We start from the raw sequence: 13443 nt of genomic DNA on the forward strand, positions 1-13443 counted from the left end.
ACTGGTGGAATGTGAGATTGAGCCTGAAGTAAAGTTTTGTGAAGCACAAGCAGAGAAAAACAGGAAATTAAAAAAAGGCTCTTTGTAGATGTGTGTCTCTGCCTTCATACTTAAACAGAAAAATGACTAAAGTCAGGAGTTAAAGTGGGTATGGGGAAGAAAACAATCACTTAATTTAAGTTGCAGTAATTTCTATTGATTCTATTTCTACAGGGCCAGTGCAGGCTGTGATCAGCTGAGCTGTGCTGCTCTGACATCCAGATTTAATTGACTTCAACAGGATTAGAGCAGATCATGTATCATGCTGTCTTTATACATAAAGGCGACTGAATAATCAGTTAAAATTTACATGTTCCCTGTTACACTGATAGTGAACACCACGCAGCACTGTTACTGTAAACGTCACCACTGAACTGCAAACCAGTTTAACCTGCTCTGAACTACCACATCACTTTTACATGAGTTCATCTGCTGATCTGCAGATAAGCTTTTCAGGCCTGCTACTGAGAAAAACTTGTTCAGTTTTCTCAAAAGGAGCGGGTATTTTTTTTTTCCAAGAACACATCATGCTGAAATATGGCAAAAAAAAAAAAAAAAAAAGGACACATAACAAAACCATGTATGCACACGTACAAAGGAAAAATAGTGAATAAATGACAGGAAAACAAAAAAAAAAAAAAAAAAAATATGGCAAGTTATTGGCTCTTAGGAAATCACCTGAGTGGTGCAAAAAAAGTATCTTACTAGTGCCTAGACAACGTTTCAAATGGTTTCTTTGCCAAGTTGTTTGAATAGTGTTGCCTTTTTAAGGCTTTAATGAACCATGATCTAAAATACATGAGTCTGAAGAATTTTAAACATATATAGAAATGATTGCTTGCTGTTCAAGACATTTTTGCTTCAGTTTGGAGTAGTAGTTCAATTTTTTTATTAGTCTATTAATTAGCAGGATTATGTGTTTTCTACCATCTTTGATTGTACCCTGCAATTTATGCCTGTAACTTAGTGAGCAAGTAAGAACCTTGTTGTTTTTATCCAAATATATGACTTGAGGTAAAATAAAACATGACAGCAACCAAAAGCCTAATACTGATGTATCTACACGTTGCCTTTAACACCAGTATTTCTTACTTTTGTTGGTTGGATCATAATCGAAGAAGTTATCTTGGCAAGTTTCAATGTGATATTATATAAACTTAAATAATGCTTCACAAAAACTAAAAAATACAAAAACACATTTTCTGGCCAGTTCAAATGTCCACTTCAGCAGCACTTCACTCAATTTATTAAAAAGCATGGCAACTGTTGACGATAGCATTTACACTAAAATATGAGCAAAATGAAAAAAGCACTGTATTTGGTCAGGATCGTGTCGTGGAAGAAATATGTATGATAATGCAAAATCATTACATTTCAGAAAATAGATATTACAAATATTCTTACTTTAAGTAATCCACAATGGAAGATTAATAGTTATATTAGAAAATTCTTTCCTTCTTTTCACCTGTAATGCATCCCCTTACATTTGATTTGTATTGGAACACTTCAAGTCACACCCAGCCATAAACAGTCGTCACTGCTGGCGATAAAATCATAAAAGTTCTGAATAAATGATCAAAACAAGACAGAAGCAATTTTCCGGGTTCCTGCCGGTTTTAACGTGCCGTCTAATCCCCACAGGACAAAATGTGTTTACATTCCTTCTTGTTATGCAATAAAGGACCGCGTGCTGAGAGCAGGCCTAAATGTTTCAGTCAGAGGAAAAACTCATGTTTGATACGTTTTCATGTTCTTGGTCAATGCACATAAAAAACTTAAAAAATCATTCCAGTGTCCGACCTTTAAAGAGAATGTGATCATATAAGCTGTACAAAAATACAACAATATTTTACATTCCCACATCATAGAAAAAAACAAAACATCAACCCTGAAGTAAACAACAAACCTGCGTGCTTCTGAGGCAAGCAGAACAAAGGCACTAACCCATGGCCTACAGAGCAGGTTTTGCCGGCTGCATAGGTGTGGCACCGTCAGCAACATTGAAAGGTAGTTGTGACACCTGCAGATCTGCTGTCAGGTGTGGAAAATTGCTGGTTTATCTCTGACTATTCATGCAAAACCCTTACAATGGCTCTAAGGCATTTTAAGAGTGTTTAAGGGTCAATACAACAAAAAGACAGAAAAACAATCATGTTTATTTACCCTGTTATAGATAGTTGGGTTTTATTTGAGCCACTGGCCTGGTGATAGACTTTCCCCCAGGGTGAGTCTCAGACAGGCTCCATTGTCTTAGATATAAAGTTAAGAGAACAGATGGACGGACGCCCCTGTCCCAAATGTCTCACACACACCGTCGGCTGGTATAGGCTCCAGCCACGCTATGACGCTGCTTTGATAAGCCCCAACACAAATTTAGAAAATGAATGGAAGCAATTGTTGTAGAGCACAATACAAAAAGATGCAAATACATTATATTTGTTTAGATTAGTTAATATGGTTGCCCCTGACAATCAGTAGATATTTGCACCTTTCACTGCAACTGCTTTCAATAGATCAAAGTAGTAGTTAATATTCCAACAACCTCCTTTGGATTAATCTACATCAGTCAGTCACCTCACTACACTGAAAAACGTCCAAACTGATCACTTCTCTGCAGCATGTAGCGAAAAAAGCACAATGCAGAGAAGCTCCACTCCACAGTGAAAGGAAACACTGTCACATAGCACTGCTGAGCCCGAAACAATAATAGGCAGGTGATTTTAATATTGTGGTGGATCACTTTATATATAGACATATATGTTAAGCAGAGATTAAAAGACGGTATATAAAAGTTGCCTATTATCCTTGTATCTGATGCAGGGGCAGAAACCAGCAGAGATCCAGCTAGCTGCCTCTGTAACCCGACAGAAAACAGCTGGAAGGCAAAGATGTCCAGCTTGCTTCCCTGAGACAGCCAAGTCTGTCAGTGCAGTGTTAACCACTGGCCGAATATGTTCAAAAGGCAAAAATATAGTGAAGATTTCATATTGTTATAAACTCACATTCCAAAGGTGGGCTTAGACTGTAACCTTTGATGACCTGAGTTTAAACAAAAAAACAGCTTCAGTCCTCTGAGTCATGACTTACTTCCCAGTGTAACCTGTAACCATGTCTCCACCACCCATGTCCATCATCACATGTGGGCAGTCATAAGCAGACCTTTCTTCAATTGAAACACACTCCGTCTTTACCGAGTCATCTCCAGAGTCATCATCCGTCCCGCTTCTGTCAGAATCGCTGCTGTCCAAATGCGGTCTCTCTGCGTAGCAGGAGTTGCTAGGGTTGTAGTCAGAGCCAGCACTGCTGTTGTCTGCAGACTGACCGGTGTCCTTGAGAAGAACAGTTTCCTCGGGGTCGTCCTGACTGCTGCCTAAGCTTTCGACAGAGATTCGACTAATGTGTGGTCTGGTTGGGTTGGTTGGATGCTTGCTCTGATTCCCTGCACTGTCCTTCTGCAAGGTACAGGAACAGAAAAAGCATTTGGCACAAGGTTAAAAAAAACAAAAAACAGCTAAAGCAACATCATGATCTGCTTATTTTAGTTTAGTTTTTTATTTGACACCTTACCAGAGATGATGGTAGAGTATCTGAGGGGTTAAATGTCCATGCCTTTAGCTTACAGATGCAAGCTGTTACCACAATGAGAACAAATAAAAGCAAGGCTGACAGCACAGCTGCGAGTATCACCTCATTGGAACCTGCTAAAAAAACAAAACATACAAAAGGTTAATTCAGGCACAAAGTAAAGCTAAAACCAAACTAAACAAAAACGACATCAGTTGGTTCTAATTTACAAATCCAACCCATAAACTCATACAGGGCTGCATTTTTAAACATCTTCAGCCTGCAGTTACTATAGATCTACCACCCCAATGAGATGCTTGCTGTGCGATCACATGCAACAGATGCTCAGGACATGTGCTCACAAATTAGAGACGTGTTCTGCCAGGACATTCTGCACCCCTAACTCTAGTACTCAGCGGATATTTTCAAGCTTCTATGTTGATTTTTGAGGTGTTTCTCTTCTGAATGCCCTCCCATCAAGTTAATCATGTAGAAACCATGGCCTTATGATGACTGAACGCAGAGCATGAGAACCTTCACAGACGCAGAGCATTCAAATATCTCGGACACTACTTGAAAGAATGTTTTATCTACAAATTTACTGTCCTTTGGAAATCTATTTAACATGTAGTCACGCTAGCAAATTCTGACCATTTTTCACACCAGTATAGCACCAAAAACAAAATACTGAACTACTTCCTGTTGACAGATGTGCCTGTGCCTTTAGTTTCTCAACTTTGTTGATCCTAAAACCACTCGTCTCTGTCCCACACCGCCAATAAAAAACAAAAAATAAAAACACTTACGTTGGGGAGGTGAGATCGTGCATGTCTCTGTCTCCTTGAACTCCACCTGCTGAGCACCGACCCCGACAAACAACGTTCCACTCACATTGACGCACTTCTTCACACCCTCTTTGAATGACACATTATCACATTGGCAGATTTTTTCATCTGTGCATGACGTTGTAAATTCTCCCTGAAAGTCACAGAGGAATTTATTAATGTCTTGATTATTCAAGTTAATTAACAGAAATAATGCAGATCATGGTGGTTGTGACACGTAGCGCATTGGTGCGTTATTACCAACAGGTGGACTGCTCATGCTCATATCTGGCTCCAGGTATTAAATAAGTACTATATAATATACAACATCTTTATTCTTGATTTCCAGGAGGCAGTTAATATTGTCACTTCTAAATTTTTCAGATGTAGTTTACAACCAGCAAACTTTTGTCTGCAATAAAAAACACGAAAATATTTTTTGCGTCCCAAAAAGCTTCCTGAAAATGATCTTACAGACTCATAACTGCTTCCCAGAGCACAAGGATGTGAATTTGATCAAAATCTTCACTATCAAGACTCATTTTGGTCAGGAATAAGAAAAAGAAACATCTGTACAGACCCAGAGAAACATTTGAGCCTTATCATGGTCTTGATGCATTCTCAATCATCCAGGAAAGTAAATCTCCAAAAAGTTGATTCTGTTCATCTGGACGTAGCGTTTTGTGGGGGAAACGTTTCGTCACTCATCCAAGTGACTTCTTCACTTCACTTCACTCCCTGTACAGCTGCTATACTGACATACACTTCACTTGGAGAGCAGATAGCCTGCATTTATCGCACATTTATCAAATGATTGAACTAAAAGACTGAACATGGGAATTCTGTATTCTGTTATAGCCAATAAACACGTGCAGCATGCAGCTTTCATGTTTATTAATGTGTTGATTCATTTTCTTCCTCATAAAGAATATGCAAGGTTTAAAATGAAATCACTACATCTTATAAGTATCATCACGGTTTCATTTGTCAAAACACATAAAAACACACAACAATTTTCAGCAGTATATGCCAGCCACCCCTTACCTGTTCATTTTTAACTGTAAAGTCGATTTGGTATTCACGCGTGTCCTTCTGTGCCATCTCTTTGTAGAACTTGAGGGGATTCTGGAAACTTACTGTGGACATCTTCTCCTTCAGTTCTATTTCTACAGGAGGGAACTCTAAAGAACCTAAGAAGAAGAGAAGAGATATCCAAGCTTAATCTCCATCTCTCTCACTTAAACCAGGCTCTGCAAATGTTTACTAGCAGCATTGCTTACATTTTGTGTCGACTGTGACGAAACTGTTAAAGGAGAAAGTATTTGACTTCTCAGCTTCAGACTTGATGCCTCCCTGTACAGCTGCTACACTGACATACATGAACTTGAGATATCTCTCATCCCCAGATTTCCAGATACAGTTGCTCAGGTCATACTCGTGATCTGTGGTTTCAAATGTACAATTCCTAAATAAAAAACAAAAGAACAAAGACAGATTAATCCCATGAATAATACTTTAAATATAGTGGAGGAAAGTTTAAGTTTCTCAAAAATAAAAGTCTTTCCAGAGTCTAATGCTGACAAACGGGAGCGCACAAAGCAACAGAACAAGCACAGCAGTGCATTTAGGCACCTGTATCACACAAAGTAAAATCCAAATAAGTTTGAACATAATGTATTATAAAAGCTCATTCTTACCATGGATGAAGGGTTCCTCTAAAGATTTGTGGTTGGGTTCTGTAATCCCAGCGGACAGAGACCTTTACATTTTGGCAGCTCACTCTTACATTTGTTGGAGGTAAAACTGCAAATAAGAAAAAGAGGAAAGAGACATTTATTTCATATATCCTGTTCAGAGCATTTTCCACCAGAAGTCAGACTTTATTTTTCTTTGGGAACTTTTCAGAAATTCGAAGAAATGAAGGAGAGAAATATTCAGCTTACCATCATTACTATAAATGGGGTGGACACAATAATAGAAACACCTGACTGCATCAGTGGCCCTCCCACATGGTTGAATCATGTAATCGAGCCTTATTATAGGGTTGCCTGGTTACACCCTCAGAGCTGAGGGGACATAAGAAAAAAAAAAAATCTGCCACCTACAATGTTGTTTTGTTTTGTTTGGGAAATTCTTCTGGGAAATTTGCACACAGGAACTGAAGTTTCATCATATCCACACCTCTGCTTGCTGCGTGTTGTTAGCGGGGTGGATGTTGTTAGCGGGGTGGATGTAGTTGGGTTTTTTTGTTAGTTTTACACCAAAGAAAACATTTGTTAAAATTTCAACTTTCATACGTGCTGTCAGAGCTGGATAAACACATTTATCATTGGAGCCAATCAGATCTGCACAGACACGAACAGTCTATGCAGTTACCGTGCCGCTGCTCCTGTGTCGGATTTCACAAGAGAGGGAGTGTTAACGCATACTCTGTCTCAAGGTAAACTTACAGTGGCAGATGTAGCTGTTGTTTTTCTGGTTTCTCTCCAGCCTGTTTTGAGTCTTAAAGGGCGTGAACATCAACATTTAAGCAAAACAAGGATCCAAAGGTAATTGTCAAAAACGTTTGGTGTGGGCAGAAAAGCTACATTAAAGCCTTTACTGATCCATGCAAAATGAAAACCAAACTCGGAAAGCAAAGATAACTTTAAAGCAGAAATAGTGAAAGTTAATTACACCAGGAACATGATGCTGTCCATAACTACCAACCAAAACAATGACACTGTGTGGACCACAGAAAGTAGGCACTACAGAAACTTTTACATTTTTTTTTTTTTGGGCTTTCTAATTATATTCAAGAAAAGATCATCTCTATGCGTTTTTATACAAATTTCACACAACAGTAATTTAGTTAGATAAACGGCACTACAGTCCAGAGGAAACACACACTGCAGAAAGTGTTTAGCGACTGGAGAACTACAGCCAGTATCAAACACTTCCACATCAGGTTCCAACCAAAATGTATAAACTGCTAAATCTTTAGAGCTTATTGTGTTCACTGCTGGTATTAACAACTTATCAGTCTTTGAACGTTTTGCAAAATCATATAATCTTTGCTGAAAGATATCGCGAGTGTGTGCTTCTCAGGACAACAGCTCAGGTTCAAGCTCCTTGACTCCATCTGCAGTAGATGAGCCATCCATCTTCAAATGCTCATTTTCAAAACAGCCACAGACAACAATCAAAGGTGTCAGGCGCCGTAAAAAAGAATAAATACACACACGGCTGCAGCGTTTGCTTCAAAGTTAAGTGTGCAGTTGACCTTCAGTTAACTTGACCTGTTGTGTAGATTTTCTAAATTTAACGGCATCTTTTGTCATGAATATGTTTACCTGAACGTACAACTCATCACACCATTCACAAAGCCATCACGGACTCTGCAGCAGCTGATCGCTTTGTCCTAGAGTCAGCTAACAACAGGGTCATCTGCATACTTTTAACATGATCCTGTTGCCATACCTGCTGTGGCACATAGCTATGTACAGGATAAATAATAGCAATAGCACACATCCCTGTGGGGAACCAGTTGATTGAAACGAGTTCTATTAATCTGGACTCAGATTCCTGTTAGTTAGAAAGTCAAGAATCCAGGCCTTGAGATTGTTATTCTAAATCTTTAAATGTTGTGAGAGACGTCTGAGGTGAAACTGTGTAGAAGGCTAAAGAACAATCCAAAAGTAATAGAGCTTTACTACTTCTCTCCAAGGATTGAACTGTTAGTTAGATCATAGTTAGAGTTCTTGTTGGGGGCTGTCTTATTTCCTATTAAAAGTAGTAGAACTCTGTCATGCTATTATGGGAAATTACTGTACATCTAGGAATATGAGTTGTTACAGCTAAAGTTAAATGAATGAATCATTCCAAAAGGGCAAGAATTAACCTGCCACTTCCGATCCCATTAGATGTTATTTAATAATCCTGCACAGAGTTCATGTGTCTGACGGATGGTGGAAACATGAGACGGTCCCGTGTTTAAGAAAGTTGGACGACTATAGAAATGATCAGTTTTAAAGATTGTCTGCTGTCTGTTGCTTGATTCATACTACTGCCCTAAAGTGCAGCTGTAAACCTTACATCTAAACCTTTTAAAAGCTAAAAAACACAACACAAACAAACATATTCTGATACCATAGGGTCAGAGGGTTAGGGGGTATTTTTTGCGGTCATCATTGATGATGACTTGGCCCAACACAAGGTTAAATCAAAGAATTTGCCACATTGCTGTTTGTCATTTCAGGTGATATTTGAGACCTCTTTGAAAAAGAAAAACAATAAAGTGATGTTGATGTGAACACACTGAAAGTTAATGACTGCAGTTCACAGCCAAACAACCTCATCTCAAATGTGTAGGATGTGGTGGAGGTCAGATTGTTTGTGCAGGTCAACTTTCAGAGAAAACATTTTTCTTGATGGACCTGGGTTGGTCATATAATAGTTATAATGTTTGAAATTCCAATGAACGCCACCAAACCAACCACAAACAAACATACACGTATTTGATTTGATGAATTAAAGTTTGAGGACAAGGACATCAGAGTGTCATCAACTGACTTGTTCAGTTCTGTGGAATACGCACTGTAGCTGGTACCGTCCTTTATCAGACAGGTTTATCAAGACCTCACCCTCTTTCACAGTACAGTTTGCAAACACTCACAGTGCCCATAGTTGACCTTTGTTTTATAAGGGAAGTTTAGTGTTGCAGTTGATCAAAATTAGCTGATATGTGGTTCAGCATTGAAGAATGTCAGCGCGCCACAACAGGACCGGTTAGCTGTGTTCCTATAAATAGAACGACAAAGCATCTGAGAGGGAAATGACAACTTAAGCAAAAGGTTTTCCACTAAATGAAACTGTTCTTAAAAGTTTCTGTGAAAAGATTCGAAGCAAGCAGGGACAGAGCTACCTGATTACTAATTAAACTGATTGTAAAATGGCCACAATTATATGAACATCACCTCAGCAGCAGCCTGGACCTTGATCACATTTATAACTTTATATTTTCATAGTATCACAAAGTCTAAAAACACATAACATTCCCAAACACACCCACACCCACACCCACCTTTTCCTTAAATCATTAACAAATCGCTATCAACTTAGCTTCTGCTATCAAAATTAGCAGGTCTGGAGATGAGTTCCCAGAAACAGTGATTTGAAATAATAATAACGACATCTCACGGACACTGTACTGCCTATAGATAATGGCTGGAGCAGTCTTCCAGAGAAAGGGTGCGTGGCAACAACAACAACGACAAAAAAAGACGTCCAGTCTGAACAGCATTGCTTGCTCAAGCAAACTCATCAGAACAGCAGATGCTTAAAGGAAATGGAAATCTTTAAGAGCTTCAAATGTCAGCAAGACATCTACAGGTAGCTCTGTAACTGTTAGAGTAATAGTACACACAGAAAAAAGGGGCATGAATCCAACCTTCACTAGAAAAATTTGCTATTCAAAAAGAACTGAGGAAAACTACAGCGTTCCAGCAACCATACAGGAAAAGACCAGGTGTGGTGACAGAATGTGCTATGGACAGACGAGTCAAAGGTAGGGCTGTAAATGCTCTGTTTTAGGAACAGGACAGCTTGCAGTCATTCCCTTAACCATGAATACATCATGTCAGAAAGTGTTTGAGGATAATGAGAGATCACCTGTCAAATAGATGAGGTGCTCTCAAGAACAGCACAAAATTCCCATTTTAATTTCCCAACAACAACAAAAAAATACATTCAGGGTTATGGAATGGCCTGGTCAACACAAGTCCCACTGTTGGGGAAATTTGGAAAGGAGAACACACGTAAGAAAACCCTCAAACATCTTAGAAATCAAGGGGGAGAGGTCCAAAACTCCAACAGGTGACATTAAAGACCAGTGTAACATTTTGTTCAATTAAATTGAATTCATTTAATAAAAGATTTTCCTTTAGATTTTTGGTCAAATGTCTCACCTCAAAGAGGATAAAGTGTTTGATTATTCAAATGTATTAGAAAAGTGACAGCACACTGCATAAACACGTTACCTATGCTTTTAGCATGCCAATTTCATTAACCTTCACGTCGTTTGGGTGTTGTGATAACTTTTAAGTCATAGTCTTTACATATTTGTAGCAGTTTGATTGTTACTTTTATCACCATGTTTTTGTCACGTGCAACAATGTCCACATTTTAACAGTTTTTTCTCCTTTTGTGCTCAGCTCGTTAGACACATGCCAGGAACTTTAAATTACATGGTGACATAAATAAAACTTTATTAAGTGAACGTATGATTAATGATTGCCCTTAAAACAGCGCAAAACAGATCAACTTTGTATGTACTCTTCGGTGTATAAACTTGTCAATTTTATTGAACCCAAGGTTTGAAGAAACAGTGATTCTAAGATAAGTACTTAAAAGGGTCTACATACCAATCACAGCAGAAACCCCGCTGATCATAAGGAACAGAACAGTCAACTCATCGCTCAGAGACATCGCTCCGACCTCGAGGCTGTGATAGCGACTATTCAAATTAAACTTCCTCTTCAGAGCCCAGGAGGCAAATAAAACGAATAAAACGTCAACTTGCCCTCATCGAGAAACAGACTTGTCACAACAACACGTGTAATTTCTCATCTGCGAGCTTATAAAAAATATTTTATATTTCACCACAAATCTGCTGATATCAGCGGACTCACATCATTAACAGCTCCTACTCCGGCATGTGTCTAAGCGCGTACAACCGACCAAATTTACCTGGAAAACACCTAGGCGACGTCAACGGAAGACGCACTTGTATTTTCAAAACAAAAGCTTTAGACAGCGCACACATTTTCTCGATCACTTGACGCGCTTTTCTCAAAAACAGTTTTCATAACTCAGGTATTTTTCACAACATAGACTCACCCTTTTCACATCAGCTCTCCGATCAATGAATGAAAACATTTTAACACCAACAACGTTTTAAGACTTGGGCACCATTTTTTTTAAAATGCCTATTGTGGAGAAAAAAAAAGTTAAGAAAAAAGTTCAGACATAGAAGTGAAATGTAGCGGATTTATTTGAAACTTTAGAGAATTCCTGAAATCAAAACAGCAAATGTGCATGTGCAAAAACAGGCAAAAAGTCCACAGAAGTATATGCAGCTCGTTGATGCAAAATATGAATCAGACAATTACATGTCAGCAACACAAAGCGGACTGAGAAAGGCACACACACACACACACACACACACACACACACACACACACACACACATATATATATAATATACAATAAAAGACAATAAAAGCAAAAAAAGCAACTTGACTTGACATGCACTCATCGACCACTTTAGTAGGTAAATTAAATCCCTTTTTGCCCTCAGAGCTGCTCACAGTTTGTCTTTTTTTTTTTTTTTTTGCCTGTCCCGTTTGGCTCTTTTGCATCAGAATTGTTGTCTAAAGGCAAAGAAAGATGCCCAACGGATTTACTTTACCAAATGGACCATCCCAGCCTTGCTGAATGGTCCATTTGATTCACCTTTTATTGTTTATTTTATTTTCACTTGCTGAATACGGGACAGACTTGACTGGAGGAAAGAAGGGGAGAAAGAAAGAGGGAAAGAGAAACAGCTGAGAAGAGGGACGGGGGAGAAGGGCAAAAGACAAAAACCAACAGAACGGGCAGAGAAAAAAATGCATATATCAATCACCTGGATCACCTGCTGAGAAAGAAAAAAGAAAACAAGCAGAAGAGAACAAGAGTAATAGAATAAACAACATCACAATGATATATGGGAATATGACAGTAAATACTAAATGTTAAACATTATTGTGCAGCACATAAGATCAACAGAACACAGTGTGCTTTGAGGTAGGAGCCAAAAAGGGTGTAGTTTGTGGGTGTGATCACCCGTGTGTACACCTGTGAGCATGGACGCGCTTGTTTTTAAAAGGTTCCTTCATGTAATGATCTGCTAGAGGGTGTGGGGGGGCCACAGCCCCGTCCTCCAGGGCATGAAGCAGGTGTGGAGGAGATAAAAACTCCAGACATCCAGAGGCCCCCAGAACACAAGAGACCAAGGAAGACCAACAGAGGGGCAGCTGCGCCACTGTCCCAGAAAGAGCTGAGGAGAGTCCCAGATGAGGGCTCACTCAGCAGCCGCGGAGCAGAAGCCAGGGGGGGTTGCAGTGACGCGCCCGTGAGCTCCGCCGGCAGCCAGCCGTGCCTGAGTGACCGAGCCCCAGGCCGAGAGGCCGGGGGCACCCCACCTCTGAAGTGGCCCGAGTGAGCCCCAGGCTCCAGGCCCCGATAAGCGGCCGCCAAGGAGTGAGCATCAGCAGCAACTCAAAGCCTTTTAAGCATGTAGACATGGTCAAGACAGCTTGCTGCATTTCATACTGAGCATCAGAATAAGGAAGAAAGAGGATTGAATCATTAATCTCACACAGCCTGATTTTCCTGCACAGCCATTTACATGGAATGGTCTGAAATGAGAAAAATCCAGTTATCCAGTTCCAAGATATCTTTACCCAGCAGTCCTCTCGGTAAATGTACAGTCCTGATCAAATGCTTAAGAGCACTTGAAAAATGGCAAAAAAAATATCTTATATTGCATGGTTGAGTCTTAGCAGGGTTTGAAGTATAGCTTCAACATGCAACAAGAAGAAATAAGAGTGAGACAACACATTTTTTATGAGCATGCAATTTATTGAAAAAAAACGCTTAAACTGAAACAGGCTATTTTACAGCTGATCAAAAGTTTAGGACCACATGCCTTTAAAAGGTCAAATCTGTGCAAAAGTGTGGATTTATTGCCATTTTCTGTAAGGTAGTCACACTGTCATGATGTTCTGATGGCAAAGTCAAAAACCCTTCTCCTTCTTGAACATGGGCGGGTTGTTGAACTGCATAAGCAGCGTCTCTCAGAGCGCACCATTGCTGCTGAGGTGGGACGCAGTAAGACAGTCATTAGGATTTTCTTAAATGATCCTGACGGTTATGTGGATGGGGATACAAGTCGGAGATCGGTAGCGTTACAGAAAAACACTGAAATGTACACAAC

At 39.5% G+C, this 13443-nt stretch overlaps 1 protein-coding gene across 3 annotated transcripts; it reads right to left on the bottom strand.

The window, feature by feature from the left end:
- Positions 1 to 1249: 1249 nt before the first annotated feature.
- Positions 1250 to 11152, bottom strand: ifngr1 (interferon gamma receptor 1). Of its 3 annotated transcripts, none has more exons than XM_085275879.1 (7): positions 10829 to 11152; positions 6125 to 6230; positions 5708 to 5892; positions 5472 to 5617; positions 4410 to 4581; positions 3607 to 3740; positions 1250 to 3491 (listed from the first exon to the last, which is right to left on the bottom strand). In XM_085275879.1, exons 1-7 carry the CDS (start codon positions 10890 to 10892, stop codon positions 3123 to 3125), a joined length of 1176 nt encoding a protein of 391 aa, XP_085132005.1. In that variant the 5' UTR covers positions 10893 to 11152; the 3' UTR covers positions 1250 to 3122. The 3 variants fall into 3 exon arrangements, with proteins under 3 accessions (XP_085132005.1, XP_085132004.1, XP_085132003.1); XM_085275878.1 differs by lacking the exon at positions 10829 to 11152 and adding an exon at positions 6371 to 9341 and having other exon boundaries at positions 3607 to 3737; XM_085275877.1 differs by lacking the exon at positions 10829 to 11152 and adding an exon at positions 6371 to 9334.
- Between the last annotated feature and the right edge of the window lie 2291 nt (positions 11153 to 13443).

This window comes from Mchenga conophoros, linkage group LG6 (assembly GCF_057382185.1).
Source record: "Mchenga conophoros isolate Kocher_MC1m ecotype Shallow Benthic linkage group LG6, M_conophoros_male_GT1.1, whole genome shotgun sequence".
Lineage (NCBI taxonomy): Eukaryota > Metazoa > Chordata > Actinopteri > Cichliformes > Cichlidae > Mchenga > Mchenga conophoros.

Coding starts and splice junctions, on each gene's coding strand:
- ifngr1 (XM_085275877.1), bottom strand. CDS start 6,449: ATGATTCAACCATGTGGGAGGGCCACTGATGCAGTCAGGTGTTTCTAT. Junction 5,893..6,124: donor AGAGGAACCCTTCATCCATG/GTAAGAATGAGC, acceptor TTTTTTATTTAG/GAATTGTACATTTGAAACCA. Junction 3,492..3,606: donor ATACTCTACCATCATCTCTG/GTAAGGTGTCAA, acceptor TGTACCTTGCAG/AAGGACAGTGCAGGGAATCA.